Consider the following 21,602-nt stretch of genomic DNA (forward strand, 5'->3'; position numbering starts at 1 on the left):
CCACGTGGCTAGTGGTTACCCTAATGGACAGCGAGACTCCAAGATTTCCAAGGAGGAGTTCTCCTCCCAACTCACATGGCCTCCTTTGTGCCTGTGCTTTAACAGTCTGTCAGATGAGCTTGCTCTCAGGCTTGCTCTTCAGTTGGGATGGATTTCATGCTCCACCATCAAAGTCACTCTCATTCCCAAATGAGTGCTTGGGATCCCACCACCACAATCCATCCTGTCTGGTTGGTCAGTCTTTCCAAAGACCCTGAGGTTGGTTCTTCTGGCATCTCACAAGATCCAATACTTGGTAAACAGCAGGACCAGCTATGTCCTCCCTACTTGGTCCCTGGGGAGTGGCCTGTCAATGAGCCCGACACAGTTCAGTCTCTGGGAAAGGGTGATTGCCTATAATCATCCCAAACAACTGTGCTATTTCTGAAAAATGCCAGGGTAAAACTTTCCAAGGAAACCACACAAAAGCCACCAGAGAAAGGGAGAGGCCGAGTACAACCTGCTCTCATTCTTACTTGTTATTCTGTCTGCATTACTTGGGGCAAAAGTCACAGGACCTTGCTTACCCTTGTCTCTTTTCTTGGCCATGCTCAAAGATATGCCATCCTCATAGTCAAATATTTCATCCCAAGCATCTGACATGTGTCAGACACAATTCAAGATGCTGATGCTTACAAATCTGTACAAGGGTAAGCTTGTGTAATCAGCTTTTATATCTTTTTTCTTTTTATGTTACTATTTATCTCTCTCTTTTCCACTTTCCTTTCCTTTCTTCTTTCCTTTCTTTCTTTCCTTCTTTTTCTTTTTCCCTTTTTAACAAACCCTTGTATTAAGGGCTGACTTTCAATAGATCTCACAGTGAGGGAGCTGCTCTGCTATGTACAAAACTCCAACCCAGAAACAGGTTGTTTACAAATGCGTCAGCATCAGGTTTCCCATAAATGTGCATTGCTTGATAGATAGATGAGGGGGCAGAGCGGCTTTTTATGTTAATATTTGGTATGAAATAGAGCTTGGATTATAAGTTTCAAAGAGAGAAGCAGGAAAAAACATGAAAATGATACTATTTTTGAACATTTTTTATATTCCAGGTACTCAACATTCCATCCCGTTTCATCACGATCCTACAACATATTATCTCCCCATTTTATAGATGAGAAAACTGGAGTTCACAGAGGCCAGCCCTCTTAATACGTAGAAGAGCAGTGTACAAGCTCCACTCTATGACTCCAGAGCCTGATAACCTAACTACTATGCTTCCCGGCTTAGCGCTTGCTGGGACCTTCCACAGAAGACTATCATTCCCTGAACTCAGCGCTGGAAAATCAATTGCGTGACCCATTTCACCAAGCCATGGCCTAGCAGAGCTTTGTTTCTGTCCCATTTGATTGAGCAATGCTTATGCTGGATTGCAAAGGTGGAACACACTCCCTGGTTCCTCAGAAGAGCCACTCCTCTCTGCTCCAACAACACTGGCTCCTTTGCTGCTGGACTAGCCCAGCAGATGCGTCGATGAGACGTTATGTGTCTGCTACCCATGGGAAAAGGACATCTCCGCATTTCTAAAAAATAGCAGTTTTCACCTTTCTCCTCTGGTAAGTCAGAGTGGAGGAGAACTGGAGCTTTCAAGTAGGGCAGACTCGGGTTTGCATCCTAACCTCATTCCTTACCAGCTGTGCAACCTGAGGCAAGTGTCTCAACCTCTCAGTTGCCTCGTTCTTCAAAAGTGACATAAGAATAGTCTCTGAATCATTGAGTTAATTAAGAGAATTTTTAAAAATTACATAAACCTACTAGCAAATGCTAGTAGCAATGGCTCATGCCTGTAATCCCAGCACTTTGGGAGGCCAAAGAAGGAGGGTCTCCTGAGGCCAGGAGTTCAAGAACGGTCTGGGTAACATAGTGAGGCCCTGTCTCTACAAAAAAATTTAAAAAGTTAGCCAGGTGTGGTGGCACATGCCTGTAGTCCCAGCTACTCAGGAGGCTGAGGCAGGAGGATCAATTGAGCCTGGGGGGTTGAGGTTGCAGTGAGTCATTATCATGTCCCTGCACTCTGGGTGACAGAGTGAGACACTGTCTCAAACAAAACAAGATAAAACAAAACAAAAAAGATACGATCATTACTGTCTGTATAGAAAAATTAGCATCTTGTAAAACACCAGAGCAATTTGCAATGAGCTGTTCCTAGTTCCTCCCTCCCCAGCCCATCTTCAGCTAGACCTAACCTCCCTCTACTCTGAAGCTCTGGGAAAGTCTGGAGCTAAGGCCATTAATTTCAAGGCTCCCTGGACCATCTTAAAGCCAGGAAACTGATCCATCCCACACCTGCCTTCGTTTCTCTCTTCTTTTCCATAAGACCTCTTACTCAGCACTGACCCACCGTTGGCTGGCTTTCTCCACCTCAGCATTTTGCACTGTGGGTTACCATGTGGCTGGATGTGCTATGAGGAAAACAATTTCACTTCCTTTAAAACCTGCCATTTTAAAATAGTAACACCCTGGCCACTCAAATGAAAAAAGTGAGAATTTTCAAAAAGAAAGAAGGAAAGGAACAAAGAAGGAAAGAAAAGAAAAGAAAAAGAATTATGCTCACATACAGTTTCAGAGGGCAATTTAGGATCATCTATTAAAATGTGTTTTCTCACAAGAAACTATTAAGAGCAGATACCTGTGCTGGTGGTACTGGGGGTTGGGAGTAGGGAGTGGGAAGAGAGCTTTCTTTCTTTCCTTTTTTTTTTCGTAAGAGATAGGGTCTTGCTCTGTTGTCCAGACTGGCCTTGAACTCCTGGGCTCAAGCAATCCACCCACCTTGGCCTCCCAAGGAGCTTTTCTTTTTACCTTGTATCCTTCTGTACTCTGAATATTTTACCATGAATATGTATTTCTTTTATTATATTAAAAACAGTTAACTAAAATGAATAAATACATTTCCCTGATAAGATTTATTCTATGGAAACATTTGTTCAAAATATATAAAGATATAATAAAAAGGATGTTCACAGAAGCATTATTTATTACGCTAAAATAAACTGGGAAAACTTAAATATCCATCAATAGACAAATGGTTAAATTAGTTATGGTTCATCCATCCTGTGACTACTCTGTAACCATAACAGATAATAAAGTTCATCTATACAGAGGGACACAAGTATATACCAAATGTTAAAGAGTAGATTTAAAGCAACAGATGGAGCATCATCCCATTTTTGGAAGAAGAGATTATGTATTAGTATATGCAATATCCAAAGAAATAATACAAGAAGGAAAACATTCCAAGCTGCTAACACTGGTTATTTGTTGTGGGTTCCACTGTGGCAGAAATTCACAAAGTTATATATTCTTATGATATTTGAAGTTTTTACAGAGAGTGTGAAGCAAGAGGAAAAGCAGAGAAATGAAAATAATATTTTAATACAGTTAGAAGTTTCAAAAACATCACAGTGCCAACTTAGATGATTATGGGAGAGGAATAACGGGTATGCATCAAATGCTGGGTGTGCAAAATGATGCACACCCTTGTAACTGCATAATCCCATTAGCAGTGAGCAGCAGTTAGAGAGCACCTGCCACCTGCTCATCTGTATCCACGGAGGTTCAAGTTCATGACAGTCTCTCTCATGTTCTTCTTGAGGGATAGCCATTTTCTTCATAGATTCTAATAAAGTAATTCAGTGTGCTTTTATATGGATATATTTATCTTATAAGTGAAATGATAACTCACGAATAATGTCCAAGCCCCATTCTTACTAGATCAAGGCAACATGATCCTAGCATCATGAAAATATGTGGTTTTAGATTTTCTTACAAAAGGGAACAGAGAGAAAAGGACTTATGTGGAAATTAAGAGCAAGAACTAAGTGATATTTTCCAAGCATAGAGTAGATTCTCAAGGCATCCTCTGTATCGTTTCTCTCAGTATCTCTGAGCTGTGAATGTTCCTTCAAAGACCTTCCTCCCAGAAGAAGAAATATGAAATGTTTAATGAGTTTGAAAGAACATATTTTTTTGTGTCTTCTTTTTAAGCACTGAAGGACCAGTAGCCAAAATACATAAGTGCATAACAACTTCATTGCATTTCAGGAAATAACTTCTTGCATTGAGGTGATGTTCAATTAATATTTGTTAATAGATTGAAGAAACAGCAAGTAAAGCCAAGTATGCAGCAGCAAGTGATTATTGTGAACCCTATGACAAAACTCTTAATGGAAATGATTTGGAATAATATTTCCGGAAAAATTGGCAGGTGAATAAAAATCTCTTGACAATGAAAATGTAGGTTAAAACTAGTCTGCCCAAAGTGTTTAGCTGGCAGTTAAAGAGCTCCTACAAATTAAATAAAATACTAATAAACTTATAGGAAAATGAACAAAAGGAATATAAATATTTAAGCATATGGAAAGATGCTTAATGTCACTATAACAACAGAAATGCAAATAAATTATACTTAAGTACTATTTTTTAAACCCCTATCAGATTAGCAAAGATCAAAACATAAGATAATGGTGTTGGTGAGGTTTTGAGAAAACAGGCTTCTCACATGTGGCCCTGGGGAATGTTCATTGGTACAACTTCTGTAGAGAGTAATTTGCTCGTAGTCAACAAAATAACAGATGCAAATATCCTTTGACTCAGCAATTCCACTTCTAGAAATGTTTTCTGCAGACTGGAGCTTCTCAACCTCAGCATTATTGACATTTTGGGCTGAACAATTTTTTGTTGTGAGTCTGTCCTGTGAATTGTAGGATAGTTAGCAGCACCCTCAGCTTCTACCCACCAGATGTTGGTTGCATCCTCCTCCCTACTTATAACAACCAAAAATTTCCCCAGGCTTTGTCAAATGTCCCCTGGTGGGCAAAATCACCTTTGGTTGAGAACCACTGTTATAAACGTATTTATGGAAAATGACACATCTACAAGGCTGTTCATTTCTCATTGTGCATAATAACAAAAAACTGGAAACAGACCAACCTTCATTAAAAGAAATTTTTCATGCATACAATGAAGTATTATGCAACCATAAACAGAATGAAGAATATCTTTGTGTATCATCGTGGATCAATCTCCAGGATACATTGTTAACCAACTAAAAGAAAAGTTAAGAAGTGTGTGCAGAGTATGTTACTACTATTTAAAAAGGAAGGAAAGAAGAATGTTTATTTGTATTACAAGTATATGTATAAAGTATTATTGGAAGAATTTATAAGAAATTAACTATCGTGGTTGCTGTGATGTAGGACAGCAATGTGACTTGGGACAAGGATGGGAGATTTGTTACTGCATAACATTTTGCAACTGTTTTTTTAAAATTATTGAAATGTGCCACATGGCAAAACCCCGTATCTGAAAAAATAAAAATAAAAATAAAATTATGTGAATGTATTATCTCTTCAAGAATTAAAAATTAGGCCGGGCCCAGTGGCTCACACCTGTAATCCCAGCACTTTGCGAGGCCAAGGCGGGTGGATCACGAGGTCAGGAGATAGAGACCATCCTGGCTAACATGGTGAAACCCCGTCTCTACTAAAAATACAAAAAAATTAGCCGGGTGTGGTGGTGGGCGCCTGTAGTCCCAGCTACTAGGGAGGCTGAGGCAGGAGAATGGCATGAACCTGGGAGACAGAGCTTGCAGTGAGCCGAGATCGCGACACTGGACACTGCATTCTAGCCTGGGTGACAGAGCGAGACTCCATCTCAAAAAAAAAAAAAAAAAAAGAAAAGAAAATAATTAAAAATTAGTCTGCATTTTTCACAAGATCACCAAACAAAAGTGACTATTAATACACAGATATGAAGTCCAGCAGGCACAGAGGCAAGGGGACAAGGATTCATTCCAACAGCAGTTAATTAGGCATTAGGAACCAGTTAGATCAATCTGAAACACAGTTGGAAAGCAATGTGAACAACACTAACTTCATGTTATCGAGGTTTACAATGAGCTTGTTTGGAATTAGAACAGCCTTTTCTTGGATCCAGAAAATGTGGATTCAGTTTGTGGCAGGAGGCTCATTTGCTCGCTGTGCCCTGGCAGAAAGTGGGGGCCTGGGATCTCTTTTGACCATCTTCCCTGCTCCTCTGTGCTTCTATCTATTAATGGCAAAAACCACAATTACTTTTGCAGCAACCCAATTATCTTCAAGTGCCCTGGACTCTGTAGATCACCTCTGCGTCTCCAAATGTCCGGTGGAGGTTATTACATTTCACTCTTGGAACTACTTAAAAGCAAATTATAATGAATTATGATTCACATTGCTATCCCAAGGATTCAGTGCTCCCAGGCTTCAGTTTCCAACTTAGCTTGGCAATTTCCACCATACCCTAGTTCCCTCAAATAGTATTGTCTGCTCAATAGTATTCTTTCAATTGACTTATTTTTTCCACATAAACAAATTTATTCTAGGAGGAAACTTTAAATCACCACCATAAATTTTAAAACACTTATTTCTAACATAAATTATAGTAGATACATAACTATTAAAGACATGTTAAAACCAGATTTGTCCATGTGCCATCTTGTGTGCTCCTGGTAGTACCCCACTTTGGGAAACACAAAATTGGATCATTGTCATGGAAATGGCCTCAGCATGGACTGTGGAAAAGGATGAGGTTTGGTATTAGCACTCTCAATCTCCCTTTCTGGGTCACTTCACTGGGCTAATACTTTCCTCCTGGTACTCCTTGTATTACCACTTTGGACATAGCATTCCCAGAATGTTATTCCCAGAAAAGGCTCAATAAGCAGTCAATGCTGCTATTAGTTGTTAATCTGGAAAACTAAATAGTGCTGAGGTAGATACAGCATCTTTCCTTGTCAGAGGCCACCCCAGGAACAGATCCGCAGGTTTACAAGCCCAGGAACTCATGTTTGTCAGCCCATAGAGTCCAGGTGAATGGAAACACACTCTGCAAAGTCACCAAAGACTGGCGAATTCACAAACTCGCAGCGAGAAACTGGCTGAGATGCTTGCAGTCGTGAAGGTAAGTAGAATTACCTTATTGTAAAATGTAATTCTACTTGGGTAACCACAAAGATATCAGGAAAGGTCACACTAATGTATGTAGGAGCAAAGTATAGGGAATCCTTATGTCCTAAGGCATGCTGTTGCCTTTACACTTTTCACTTTGCTTCCTTGGACAAATTACTTACCGTCCTCGTAGCTCCATTGCTTCCTCACTAAAACAAAATTTTACTTTTATCTTGTTCAAAGAATTGTAAGGAGGAAATGAGAAAATACTTAAAGTGTTCAGTCCTCTTCTTGTAGTGATGCTAACTATTGTGGTTTTTTTAAAAAAAAAATTGTTACTGTTGATGATGTTTCTGCTGTCTTTCAGGTAAGTCTACTGGGCAACCTGGAGCAAACCTGCTGGTCCCGACTCAACACCTCTATTGGACTATGTTAGAAACTCACCAACAAATCCTTGCCCCAACTCTGCCTTTTCGGCTTCTATTAAAAGACTTATCAGACCCAAACAAGCTTAGATCTGAAAATGTCCATTGAAGAACATTTAATCCAACTTTTAATATTTGTCCTATATGTGTAACCTAGATAAAGATACTTAGTTTCTTTAAACCTCAGCCTTCTCATAAATTACATGGGGATAACAATAGGATAACATAATGAATGTGGTTATTGTGAATATTTATGATATAAGACATATAAAACACTTAACCTTGATGCTCTGAAACACAGCAATAACTCATTAAACATTGGCTGTTATTATTTCAGATTTTATATTTGTTACACATGAAATGCCTGACTTCATTTTTAGGGTGTGTTCTTGGGGTCTTGCTTGTATTTTGACAACATGCTTTCTCATGACCCACACAGTTATTAATCACCCTAAAGGTATTACTTCCTGGAAAGATTTCCATGTTTGGCTAATCTCCATTACTTTTTGTGAATTCCTGATATCATTGGCAGAGATACACAATTTCCACTTAAAAACAAAGAGAGATAGGGTCTCACTCTGTAGCCCAGGCTGGAGTGCAGTGGTGCAATCATAGCTCACTGCAACCTTGACCTCCTGGGCGTAAGTAATCCTCTCTCCTCAGCTTCCCAAATAGCAGGACTATAGGTGTGCACCATCATGCCCAGCTAATTTTTTTATTTTTTGTTTTTGCGGAGATGGGATCTCACTATGTTTACCCAGGCTGGTCTCAAACTCCTACCCTCAAGCAATCCTCTCACTCTGGTCTCCCAAAGTGTTGGTATTACAAATGTGAGCCAAGTTTCCACGTTTTTGAACTGGAAGAGTCTTTAGAAATCATTCAGTCCAACTTGATAGTGTTAGAGATGAGGACAATGAGGCTTCAAGGTGACTTTCTAAACTGGCTCTTGTCTTTTCATTTCTACTATTCAATTTACACCCTGGGGAGATGGGTCACAGAGTTGGAAGATACCTTGTTGATCTCTGAAAGTCAGGGACAGGCCAAGGGGCATAGGATTCTGGGCAGTTTCCCTGCCCTGCTTCAAGCAGAGAACTTCTACTTCTCTCTGTTTTATATGTGGGGATGGTGATGACTTGTATAATTTTATATTAAAATGTTTTATGAAGTTTGAAAAAGCACTGATCCAGCCGAATCCTTTGATTTTATGGACAAGAAAGCTAAATCCCAGAGAGAGTAAAGAATTAGCCAGGTGACCCGGGTCCAAAGCTCTTTTCTATTAGGCTGCCCTATTGTTCCTTGCTCACCTCATCCCACTTTTCTGGAATTACAGCCTGAGAATTTCAGGATCATAGGCCCTGTCTAAAATCAAAACTAACTTCTATGGAACAGTCAAAAGTGGCTCCTGTGATACCTTCTTGTATTTCATTTGCTCCTTGATAAGGTGTTTCATGACCTAACCCAAAGAGCTCATTCATGAGAACCTTTCAGACCACCCCTACTCTGTGACAGTCAGTTCAGGGATTCAGGTTTTGCAGAGTAGGAGACCTTTTGGCACCCCTTAAATCCAACTATGCAGGTGGTGGGTTCATCTACATACATGTGACACTGACTTTAAATCAAATCATCTCACCTATGTATAAAAGATTACATATTTTCCCCTCTCTCTCAGTACAACATTCAAAATGGGGTACTTGAAAATCACAACAGTGAATTCTTTTGTTTCTATTAGTTCCTTTTTAGAAACATAATCTTCTCTAATGGTTCTGGTAACAAATATGGTGCCGCTTTTGGTGGCTTATGCACTGCTTCTTCAATCTCTTTGGAAGATGATGTAGCAACAAATGATCAAGACCAGAAAATGTTCTTATCCTGTGACACAATTATCCTATTTGGGGCACTCTATCCTAAGAAGCTGATTTGAAAAATGAGACAGCCCTATATTATGTATACTGTTTTTTTTTTGGTGTTTTCATTATACCTGGAAACAACCTGAATGTTGAACCATAGCTAACAGATAAGTTCACCTATTCCTCCACGTACGTAAAATAGATAAGCATGTTCTTGCAATGAACTGACTCAACCGTTAAAAAATCATATATATGAAAAATGATTACTTTGGAGGCAATGTAGATATATGGAAATACATTTATATAAAAGAATAAATGGAAAAGTAGAATATGAAATTGTCATGCATTATGATTATAACTCTGCAAAAGATATATCTGCACGAGGGAAAAGACCAGTGCTGACACAGAAAGTAAATTGATGTCTTCGGACCAGATTATAGAAAACATTCTCAATGTACTTGGTTCATTAATTTTTTTTGACAATATGAGGATCAGAAGATTGCTTGCTCTGTCTTGAGATAAATCAAAGCTGATTTAACTCAATTCTAATTTGGTTTCAGTCTTTGCTGCTACAGTCTATCTGAGCTCAGTGTTGATCCTGACACAGGTTATACACCAGGCACTTTCCCATCAAAACATGGAGTGAGATGATTCTGGACAAAGTACCCCCAGGAAGAAGGATGCCACAAGAAAGTTAAAACATAAGACAACTGCGGAGGTTGCAGTGAGCCGAGATTGCGCCACTGCACTCCAGCCTGGACGACAGAGCGAGACTCCGTCTCAAAAATAAAAATAAATAAATAAATAAAAGTAAGACAACTGAAGAACAACTCATAGGATGAGACACTACACAATGGCCCAGGAGACCACTGCAGGAGACTCTACCCGGCTTCCTGACTTCTATTCTTGGCCATTGTATAATCTGCTGACCCCATAGCTATCAGTTCACTTCTAGATGGATGGAATCACACCCACTGCCTCAACCTTGGAAACTTTTCACTGGGGTTGGAATCAAATCCGAACTCCTCGCCATGATCCACAAGGGCCTGCAGAGTTTGGCTTCTGCCCCTCGTCTTGTGCCCCTCTCTTGAACTCTGCATTTTCAAATCTCTGTTCTTCACACAAGCCAAGCTTTTTCCTACCTCAGGGTCTTTGTACTTGCAGTTCCCTCTGCCCAGAATGCCTTTTCCAATTTCTTCATTTAACTAGTTATTTCCTCAAACTTCAGTTTAGCTATAAATTCCTTCTCTGATCACCCCACCTCCCAGTTCAGCCTGAGTGGCTGCCTGGTCTTGCCATAGAACCTACCACATTCTCTATCTGCCCTCTATATGCAGTTATACACTTGCTTGCTGTCTGTCCCATCCCCTAGAATGCAAGCTATTAGGGTGGTGCACAAGTAATTGACCTCAATTAAAAACCTCAATTACTTGTGCACCAACCTAAGACACCTGCCTCCATTACTTACCATTGCTTTCCTCACATCTAGCATGGTGCCTGGCACAGAGCAGCTATTTACAAAATGTTTGCTGAACAAAGGAATAAATCAAAATGTACCAAAACAGAAACGTTGCCTTGATACAGAGTCAATAAAAACAAATAAACCAATAATAATAATAATAATAATAATAAAGATTTGGCACAATATCTGAAGTTTGGGGGGAAAATCCCTATAGTTGAATTTTTATAACAAACAGTTATAATTTCTGTGACTTTTTAAATATCAAAAAAGGAAAAATATGAGAAGCCTACTTATAAATAACTTTAGGTTAATAGGAATATATGGCAACATAAGACATAAGAACCTGTATCTAGCTCTTATTTTATTAAAATACAGAAAACTTTTACTGAATTTCAAGGAACTGAGAAGACTGTTGACCCAAAAGGGGACTTTTATACGCATAGGAAGACATTACAGACCTGTTTTCTCCTTAGGATCAAGGCCTCTGAGTGTCATGAAGCCAAACCCAAACTGACCTCTGGATGAAAATTATGTCCTAGAAGGTCTACTTTTTCCAGTAGGCCTCATAATTCACTGATGAATGGAGGAATGTATTATTAGTTGGCTAAGAAAATGAGGGCAGAATGAGGATTTACTATTTTGCCCATGAACATTTGCGAAGAGCCTTAAAATAGTTTTTTGTAGACACGATTTCCACGTTTGATATTTACGTCTTGTTTTACATGGAGCTTGTAGTTCAAGAAACTGAGCTCTTCTTTTTTTTTTTTCTTTTTCTTTTTTTTTTTTGAGACAGCATCTTGCTCTGTCACCCAGGCTGGGGTGCAGTGGTGCGATCTCAGCCCACTGCAACCTCTGCCTCCTGGGTTCAAGCGATTCTCCTGCTTCAGCCTCTCGAGTAGCTGAGATTACAGGCATATGCCACCACGCCTGGCTAACTTTTTGTATTTTTAGTAGAGATGGGGTTTTGCCATGTTGGCTAGGCTTGTCTCGAACTCCTGAGTTCAGGCAATCCGCCTGCCTTGGCCTCCCAAAGTGTGAGGATTACAGGCATAAGCCACTGTGCCCGGCCTGAAACTGAGCTCTTCTGCTTTCTTTCAGACCGAGTCAGAATCTAAACTCTCGTGTTTATAGTATTTCTCTGTGGGCTATTTTTACTGCAGAAACTGATGAATGGGTGTACCAGTCCCTGAACAGTAGGAATCAAATCAAATTTTATTGTGTGAAAAGAAAATATCAATACAATGGTTATCTCCATAAAACATTAACCTCACATTACACAGGCAAAGATCAATTCATGATGACACTCCATTAAAACAGATACAAACTGTGCATGTTTCAGTTGCAAAGTACTTTGCTTGGGCCCTTCCTTGTCTCTGTGTGGCTAGACAAGGCCCACATTTTTAGCTTTCAGATGCTTTTCTGAATTCAACTTGAGTTATGTGACCTTCATTCATTCCCCAGATATTTACTGATCACCTACTACAACTAACCAGTGCCCAGAACTATTTTAGATGATTGTGATACTGTGATGAAGAAGACAGTCAAGATCTCTGCTCTCATGGAACTGCCCTTCCATTAGATGGACAGACAGAAATTAAACAGGGAAGCAGATCCATAAACCTAACAAATAAATGCAGATACTAAGGTATCTATGTGCTTTGAAGAGGTGGGAAATAAATCAACAACAGAATTCGCCAGGAGTGGTGATGCACTCCTGTAGTCCCTGTTAGTCGGGAGGATCACTTGAGTCTGAAAGGCAGAGGTTGCAGTGACCCAAGATTCCGCCACTGCATTCTAGCCTGGGTGACAGAGCAAGACCATGTTTCAAACAAACAAGCAAACAAACAAACACTCCTGCAAAAATCTGGGGTGTTTGAGACAGCGGAAACAGCTAATGCAAAGATCCTGCATCCTGAGAATGAGTGCCATTTTATGTGTGTGTCTCACTTGTCTCACCCTAGTCCTGGCCCTGTACAAAGGCCCTGCTGAGACCTTGAGCTTGGAGTGCTTATGGTTCAGGAAGAAGGCAGATGTGACAGAAGCACATAAAGGGAGTGTGGTGTGAAGTGAAATAAAGAAGGCCGGCTGGGACCACAGGTTGAAGGGTCTTGAAGGGCATAGTTGAGAATTTATTTAAATACCCTAAATAGCCATGGAGGGTTTTAAGGTAGAAAGTAGTATCTGATTTAAAATTTTAAGGTTCATTCTAGGTGTTGTGTGGATAACAGACTGTAAAGGGCTTCAAATGCCAGCAGGAGCCCAGCTGGAAGGCAACTAAATGACATGGGAACGAAGAGAAGAGAGCCCATGACTGCTCAATGTCTCAAGCAAAAATGCCCAGGTAGTTTTAACAATATAACCTGCATGGCCAGGCATGGTGGCTCATGCCTGTAATCCCAGCACTGTTGGAGGCTGAGGCGGGAGGATTGCTTGAGCCCAGGAGTTTGAGGCCAGCCTAGGCAATATAGTGAGACCCTGTCTCTACAAATTTTTTGTTTTTTTTTAAATAGCTGAGCATGATGGTGCATGCCTCTAGTCCCAGCTACTCAGGAGGCTGAGGCAGAAGGATCACTTGAGCCTGGAAGCTGAGGCTACAGTGAGCTGTGACCACACCACTGCACCCCAGCCTGGGCGACAGAGCAAGGCTCTGGGTCAAGAAAAAAAAAGAATATTATCTACAGAGGGTTTAGCTGTAAAAGGCAAGGAAGGAGGGGTAAGACAGGCAGAAGAAAAAGGAGAAAAGAGTTGCTTAAGTCTCCTAAAAAGAGTTGAGGGCGGGTACCTGGCCCTCCTGCTAGTTCCTACACGTGCCTCTCTGACCCAGCACTTAAAATTCCAACCACTTGAATACCTGAATCTTCCTCTTCCTTGTTCAAGGATAGGCCATACACTACTGCCTCCAGGGAGTCTTTGTTACTTGTTCCTATACCCAGTAATCTCCCTTTTGAAGTCCTATGTCACTTGCCTTTGTCTCTATTATTTGGGCATTGAACCTTCTCTATTTGACGTTTGTTTGTGTCTCCAACCTCTCCAGCTGAATCTATACCTTATGTCCTTACTCCCTCCTTTCTTTTCTCCTTTTCTCCTTTTATTCCTTCCACAAATCATGCACGAGTGAATAGTGTGTGCCAGACACTCTTGTAGACACTGGTGAGACCATCTTTATCAACTTGGGTGCCTGCTGTCATAAAGCTGATAGTTCAATGGAGGGTGACATTAATACATCATCACATTAACAGATGAGTAGTTACAACTTCAGCATGTGCTGTGAAGAAAGGACACCTGGTGCTATGGTAGAACAGCACAGGAGGACATGACTTAGTCTAGGAACTTCAAGGAAGGCTTTCCCAAGTAAGTGACACTTAAAATGGAGGCTTTAACATTGAAGAAAACCTGGTGTGGTTGGATCCCAGAGATGAGAGAAAGTGAGACATGAGCTGAGACAGATGAGGCCACGTGGTAGATTCTGGTGGTGTCCATCCTTAGGGCAATGGGGAGAGCTGCTGGAGGGACACATCAGTTTCTGATGAAGGTCATCAGGACTTGACTACTGTCACATGTGAAGAGCTGGTGCTGCCTGCCATGTGGAGGATGAAGTGGCAGGCAGGGGTGAAGCGGGTGCAGGGAGACCATGAGAGGCGGTAGCAGTTCCAGGTGAGAGATATCCTGACAGTCCCAGGTGAGAGATATCCTGACAGTCCCAGGTGAGAGATAACCTGACAGTCCCAGGTGAGAGATATCCTGACAGTCCCAGGTGAGAGATATCCTGACAGTCCCAGGTGAGAGATAACCTGACAGTCCCAGGTGAGAGATATCCTGACAGTCCCAGGTGAGAGATAACCTGACAGTCCCAGGTGAGAGATATCCTGACAGTCCCAGGTGAGAGATAACCTGACAGTCCCAGGTGAGAGATATCCTGACAGTCCCAGGTGAGAGATATCCTGACAGTCCCAGGTGAGAGATATCCTGACAGTCCCAGGTGAGAGATAACCTGACAGTCCCAGGTGAGAGATATCCTGACAGTCCCAGGTGAGAGATATCCTGACAGTCCCAGGTGAGAGATATCCTGTGGGGATCCGGGGAGATTCTAGGGGAACTTTAGGAGGCAAAGCTTGCCAAGGCTCCCTCTCTCTCTCTCTCTTTTTTTTTTCTCTTTTGCTACAGAGTTTCGCTCTTGTTGCCCAGGTTGGAGTGCAATCGTACAATCTTGGCTCACTGCAACCTCTGCCTCCTGGGTTCAAGCAAGTCTCCTGCCTCAGCCTCCCGAGTAGCTGGGATTATAGGCACCTGCCACCACGCCCGGCTAATTTTTTGTGTTTTTAGTAGAAACGGGGTTTTACCATATTAGCCAGGCTGGTCTCAAACTCCTGCGCTCAGGTGATCCACCCGCCCCGGCCTCCCGAAGTGCTGGGATTACAGGCATGGGCCATCGCGACCGGCCTCTGTCTCTCTTTTTTTAAGACACATAGCAGGGCTTCTTGAAGTGAATGAAGACAATGATTTGTCCTGGGGCATACGTGGAAAATGTAGAGGTCCTAAAATATTTCATTGCAGAAGACCCATTTGGCACGGGGTACCAGTTTTCAGGACTGTCCTTTACATTGGGGACTTCAGAGCAAGAATGTATTGCATACTGTGTAATAACCCAATGGAATCCCTGATTACCTGTGAGTAACAACCATGGTAAGAAGTACTATTTATCAGAGAGTAATGTAGACTCTAGAGACATGGGACATCAGGCAAGTTGTTTAAACTCTCTTTGTCTCAATTTCTTGACTTACAAATTGGGGTAATAACAGTTCCTAACTTACAGGGTGGTTATAATGGTTAGGTGAAATAATTCATATTTTTGCACAGTATTGGACATGCAGTAAGTGCTCAGTAAATGTTAGTTACTATCTTATTAGAATAAAGGTGACCTCCATCTTATTAAAAGGAAATAAGATCATGAAGGAATGTTTATTTTATTTTATTTTTGAGACCAGGTCTCAGCCTGTTGCCCAGGCTGGATTACAGTGGCATGATCACAGCTCACTGCAGCCTCAACCTCCTGGGCTCAAGGGATCCTCCCACCTCACCCTCCTGAGTAACTGGGACTACAGGCATGCAGCACCACATCTGGCTTTTTTTTTTTTTTTTTTTTTTTTTTTTTTTTGGAGAGACGGAGTCTCACCATGTTGCCCAGGCTGGTCTCAAATTCCTGGGCTCAAGTGATCCGCCCACCTCGGCCTCCCAAAGTGTTGGGATTACAGGTGTGAGTCTCTGTGTCTGGCCTTGCTTAATTATTTTAAAAACATAGGCCGGGCGCGATGGCTCACATCTGTAATCCCAGCACTCTGGGAGGCCAAGGCGGGCAGACCATGAGGTCAGGAGTTCGAGACCAGCCTGGCCAATATGGTGAAACCCCGTCTCTACCAAAAAAATACAAAAATTAGCCGAGCATGATGGCGCGCACCTGTAGTCCCAGCTACTCAGGAGGCTGAGGCAGAAGAATCACTGGAACCTGGGAGGCAGCGGTTGCAGTGAACTGAGGTGGCACCACTGCACTCTAGCCTGGGCGACAGAGCAAGACTCTGTCTCACAAAAAAAAAAAAAAAAAAGAAATAGTTTTTTAGAGGATTGCACAGCATTATATAATTTACACAAAATCACACTGATCAAATGTGAGCTAGTCTTTGACCCAGATCTGTCTGATGCCAGAAGCAATGTTTTTTATCACTATGCAGTAATGCTTTCAAAAGCAAGGAAAGGGGACCATCTCCCCACCTACCATCTTTAATTTAGAAAGGATGCTTGCTTCAAGCAGGACATAGTTCTGTTGCTAGATAAGACTGCAGGCTAAAGGGAAGAGGCCGTGAGGAGTGGAGACCCTCACCCAGATGCTTAGTGGAATGGTGATCTTGACTGTTTCTCTTGTTCCATGTAAATGATAATGCCTCCCACATCATAAGGAGCACGACACACTTGATCCCCAAGGTGCAAAGAGTCATCCAAATAGGAGAACTTTTCCAGTTCTCCAGAGGGGCTTTCAGAAGATCAAGGTGGTGCTTAGGCAAAATTGTGGGTAATAATCACCTTACCATGTAGCAATTGGTAAGAAGCTTATAACATACTTTCCTCATAAAATACTCAACATCACTTGAAGTAGGTAGTGTTGGGGTCCTTACTTTACAAATAGGACACAGGCAGAAAGAGGTCAAATGTCTGGTCTGAGATCCCACATCTAGAAAGTGGCCACATGAGTCACACAAATCTATGATGCTTTATTCCCATCTAGGCTGCCTCTTCCATCCTGTGCTTACTCAAAATGCCTGAGGCTCTCCACTTTCCTTTTACCACTGAAAAGGATCTGATATCAGTCATGTGCAACTAAATATGCTGTTTAGTTGGTGGCTACTTCTCCAAGGATCATTTGTACTTAGGCTTGCCGATGGTGTGCTAGACTTGTACTGGCCTGAGGTAGCTAATTGTTAAGTTTTCAGGAATCTGTGAGCCAGCAGACATCACACTGGTGGTTTAAAATGGGCCATGATGGGAGTATTTACACCAAAGGAATTGGCAGACACTATGAATCAGGGCTCCCCAACAAGCCCCGTTCTCGGATTCCTAAGCATTTACCAGCACATCCATGTGCCCTTATCTCTCATTGTCCTCTGTCATAGAATTTCAGGCATCAGGGACTACTTGGAAAAAAATTGACAGGCACAGGAGAGCCTCTGAAATCATGTCTGTCTGCAAGCCACCACCTGCCAAATCTATGCTTCTTTCTGGCCCACTGCTCCAGTACTGGGCTTCATCCAGTGCTTCATCCACTGCTCCAGCAAGATGAAGGACTTGGCCCCTCTGAAAACACTTGCACATCTCAATAGGGAAAACAGGCATCTAACACCAGAACTAAATCCATGTTAAAGTAAAAGCCTCAGTCAATTAGTATTATAATGACAATAGGCACGATTTTTTAGGTTAGAATAAACATACTTGATTTCTAGAATTACAGAATATGTTCTTGAGTATGTAGAAGGGTTATTTTTCATATGGTGTCATAAATTCATAGAATATGAGAACTGCAAGAATCGTAATTTTACAAATGAGAAAAGAGAAAAAGAAGCTCTGACACTGGACACCCTAAGAGGGGCAATAACTGGCCAAATAGCTCATGATGCAGGTGTATCTACCCCACAAACTTGTATTTAGCCACAGAATAGAAGGAATCCAGGACCCTGGTCTTAGCTTGACCTTGAAGAATCCTTGAATATCTCCCATAATTTGAAAATGAATTGTTATGACAGCCTGCTAGCTTCTGTAGAGACATGAAAGGGATACAAATAGTGGTTAATTTTTACTAGATGCTTACCAGATGACAGGGCCTATGCTAAGTACCTAATATATTAAGTTGAATTGTTTGAAACTTCTAATATCTGATATTTGATCTGCCAAATAATTGCAAAAAGTTCAGCCTAAAGACATTATACCTCTGAGTCTTTGCCATCTTCCTATGAAATGGGTACTATTATCACACCCATTTTACAGATTGAAAAAGAAGGCGTTAATTTAAAAATGAAAATGTTCTTCCCACAAGTGTAATGTTATTTACTTATGAGTAATATTAATGCAGTCTTGTGTGCAAATTGGTGGCCCGAAACCATGTAGTATACATAAGACGCGAACAATAATAACTCACATATATTACCTTTTTCAGTGACCTTGGATAAATTTCTAATGAATAAATTTCTACGATAATTAAATAACTAAAGAAATACTTTAAAAATGTTATTTATAAGAGTAAAAAAGGCATTAGAAAACAAGAAATTTGACGTTTGGACATGTATTCTCTATATCTCACATGGAAGAATTAGAAACTATAGCCTAGAGCTCCCCAGAATGAAGTAATTGTCTTGAAATTTTCCATAATGCTAACATAAAGAAGTAGGGTGATTTTATAACCTCGTCTACATGCAAATTATGACGAATAAAATTCTGAATTAAGGCCATCTGGTTTTGTGATTATTTGCAAATAATATTGAGCTGAATTCACAATCAGTTCACAAATAGCAGTTGGGCTAAGGAATTATTAATACTAACTAAATGAGATGATACTATGTTGAATCAGGAAAATGAACTGGTGAAAACTGTAAAATGGACTTTGAAAAAAATATTTAAAGGTACATGACTGTTCTTTCAATATGAAACAAAAACTTTAAATGTTCCATTCACAAAAAAGCATTGAGTAATGCCATGCGATTTATTAGCTCTACATGATAAATCCCCCAAGTTCACAAACTGGGCTCTTGGCCACCTAGCAAAGAGGCCTTGCACATAATTCCATGTGTTTTCTGATTGACTGGTAAATTGTTTTCAGTAAGAGTCTGATAACAAGACAAGCAATTCTTTTCATTTCTGAAGAGGCAGCACTATTTCGCCTGCAACTTTTTTGTTTTTTTGTTTTTTTGTAATTCACCGAAGACATGCAATGCCTGCAACTTTAAAAAGTGAGGCAGCCACAGGCTCTATACTCAGCCTGACCTCCTCTGGAGCTCCATCTCATGAAATGCTTTAAAGCCTGGCACGCCAAAGAATCCCAAACTCATGCCTCCACCTACTAAGTCAGACTCCAACAAAGAATCAGAGCACTTTTGTTTCTAAGCGACCATCAGGCACCTAATATTATTTTCCCTTCAGTAAAATATAAGTGATAATCCTTGTCCTACCCCACTAATGATGTAAAAATAATATAGTCATACAGTAAGAAATCAAACATGCTTTGAAAAATTGCAGCGTAGGGCTAAACAAAAGCCACTGCATAAAGCAAAGAAGTTTTGAAGACGAAAGGGATCTTGAAGGTTGTTATTTCCCGTTTTTTCCTTTTATAAAGAAAGAACCTGAAATAGGAGGTAGATATTTGTCCAGATTGGATCACCTACTGAGAAGTAGAGTTTGGTCTCCTGACCCTTTGTCCAATGCTTTTTCTACCAAACTACATTATTAGGATTATTCCTGTTGCTTTTGTTATTAGTGATGTTAAGAAGCATGAGACTATTTTTAGATAAAGAGACAGACTGACCTAGCTAAGCAGCCATACTCCTGGGTAAGAACCACTGCTCTGCACTGCCAAAACTTTGTTCTTAATAACCCTGGTGTCCTAGGAAGTCTATCAAGAGATGAAGAGGTTTGCCATTGTGCCTTACAACTTTTAGACAATTAAATGCCTGGGAAATCTTATTTCAAGATTGGGCAAGCGATGAGTATTGAGACAAACAGAGTTATTCATGAAAACGTTAACACTGAACCCAAAACTTAACCATTCTAAACAACAGTTTCTTCCACTAAAATTAAGAAAGCTGGGGTAGATCATCCCATTGAATGCTAGTGTTGTATTAATCTATGTTTCATTAAATTTAGTATGTTTCATAGAAAGTTCAAGTTTTATCGAATCATAATACTTGCTACCTAAAATGTTATTAATAATTTAAAAATCAAACATAATCTTGAAGGGGGAAAAAGCCAATGAATGTTAAATTTACAGTTTTTAGAACTGAAATCGCCTAGCACCACAATTTCACCTCTTGACTGCTTTCTGCATTCTCTTCTGATTACTTTTATTGTACTTTTTGTGTTGTTATAATAAACATGTTTGTGTTTCCTGTGTTCTATTTCATGCTATGTATATACTTTTGCATTAGCCCAGTCCAAACATAAAATGCTATGCGAAAAAAGACAAATGAAACTGCTCACATACCCCATGACGATCCTCAAAGTATGCCAGGCTGGCTTTGGTTAACACAAAGAAGCGGACTTTAAAGTTCGAGGGAGAAGTTCTTCTCTTTTGTTGGGATTTTTTGATGAGCTGTTCTTCCAGGAGGATAAAGTTGTTCATGATCCCGTTCTTGAAAGGTGATGCACCTTGGGCAGCACCTCTTAGCTCAACCAAAGGAAAAGAGTTTTGGGGCAAAGAATGCAATGTGGAGGCAGTTGATCTTCAGAAAGCTGCTCAAGGGCAACTTGCCTTCAACGTTATCTTTCTATCAACGTTCAGCCAACATAGCTGAGCTTTTCTCCTCTGATGTCAAAGGACAAAACCACATCCTTTCAAAATTCACAAAACGAGGAGGCATATGTAAAAAATACATACAGCCTCTGCTATATGGCTTGAAATGATATTTGAAAAACTGTGGACTCAAAATTATTGTAAGGATTACAGTTTAATCTTCATAGTTCCTGGTTTAATCAATCCAGCAGTTAAAACATGTAGCACAAGGGGTAAGGACAATGCGTGGTTTTGCTTACCATGATACACTCGGCAACCATCACAGTGTCTGACACATAAAAAAGATGTTCGAGAAAAATTTGTTGAATAGATCGTCACCAAGTTGGGTTGGACAATTAAAAGAGGTAATGAGCACAAAACCCTCATACATTAAAGTGAAGAAATATCTTGCTGAAGTTTATTAGTTTTTAAGATTTAAATTAAAGCCCATAGAAATTTCTCAATGCTACATATAGATGACTGCCTTTCTGTCCTGACATTTTGTGGAAGAGTGAAAAATAAGTGAATCCTTCAGAATGGCACAATAAACAAAGTATATATGGGCTTTGAAAACAGACAAACTTGTGTTGGATTCCCAGCTCTGTCACTTACTAAGCTGTTTCTCTTTGAGCAAGCCACGACTTCTCTGATCCTTAGCTTCCTTGTGAGGGTCCCTTGGAGGACTGAATCACATACATCTTATGAATGGTGTTTGCTAGTCATACATGTTACCTTAGAGTTAGTACATAGTTGAAGTATAATGTGTGACACTTACCTCTACTATGTTAATAATCAAGAGATTTTAGTGTAAGCAGATATGGCACGTAGTGGGTAGGGATAAATAATAAATGAAACAATCATTATTGCTATATAGGAGTGAAA

The 21,602-nt window shown here is 40.5% G+C and overlaps 1 protein-coding gene across 1 annotated transcript in view; it reads right to left on the reverse strand.

Annotated features, from left to right (window-relative positions):
- The window catches only part of ITK (IL2 inducible T cell kinase), a 75,358-nt gene extending 54,649 nt beyond the window's left edge, over positions 1-20,709 (reverse strand). The window contains exon 1 of the mRNA XM_055284762.1: positions 20,433-20,709. Within this exon, the coding sequence (XP_055140737.1) occupies positions 20,433-20,570 (138 nt within the window). The 5' untranslated portion in view covers positions 20,571-20,709. The remainder of the gene's footprint in view (positions 1-20,432) is intronic.
- Positions 20,710-21,602: the final 893 nt, after the last annotated feature.

The sequence above is a fragment of the Symphalangus syndactylus genome, chromosome 7 (genome assembly GCF_028878055.3).
Source record: "Symphalangus syndactylus isolate Jambi chromosome 7, NHGRI_mSymSyn1-v2.1_pri, whole genome shotgun sequence".
Classification (NCBI taxonomy): Eukaryota; Metazoa; Chordata; class Mammalia; order Primates; family Hylobatidae; genus Symphalangus; species Symphalangus syndactylus.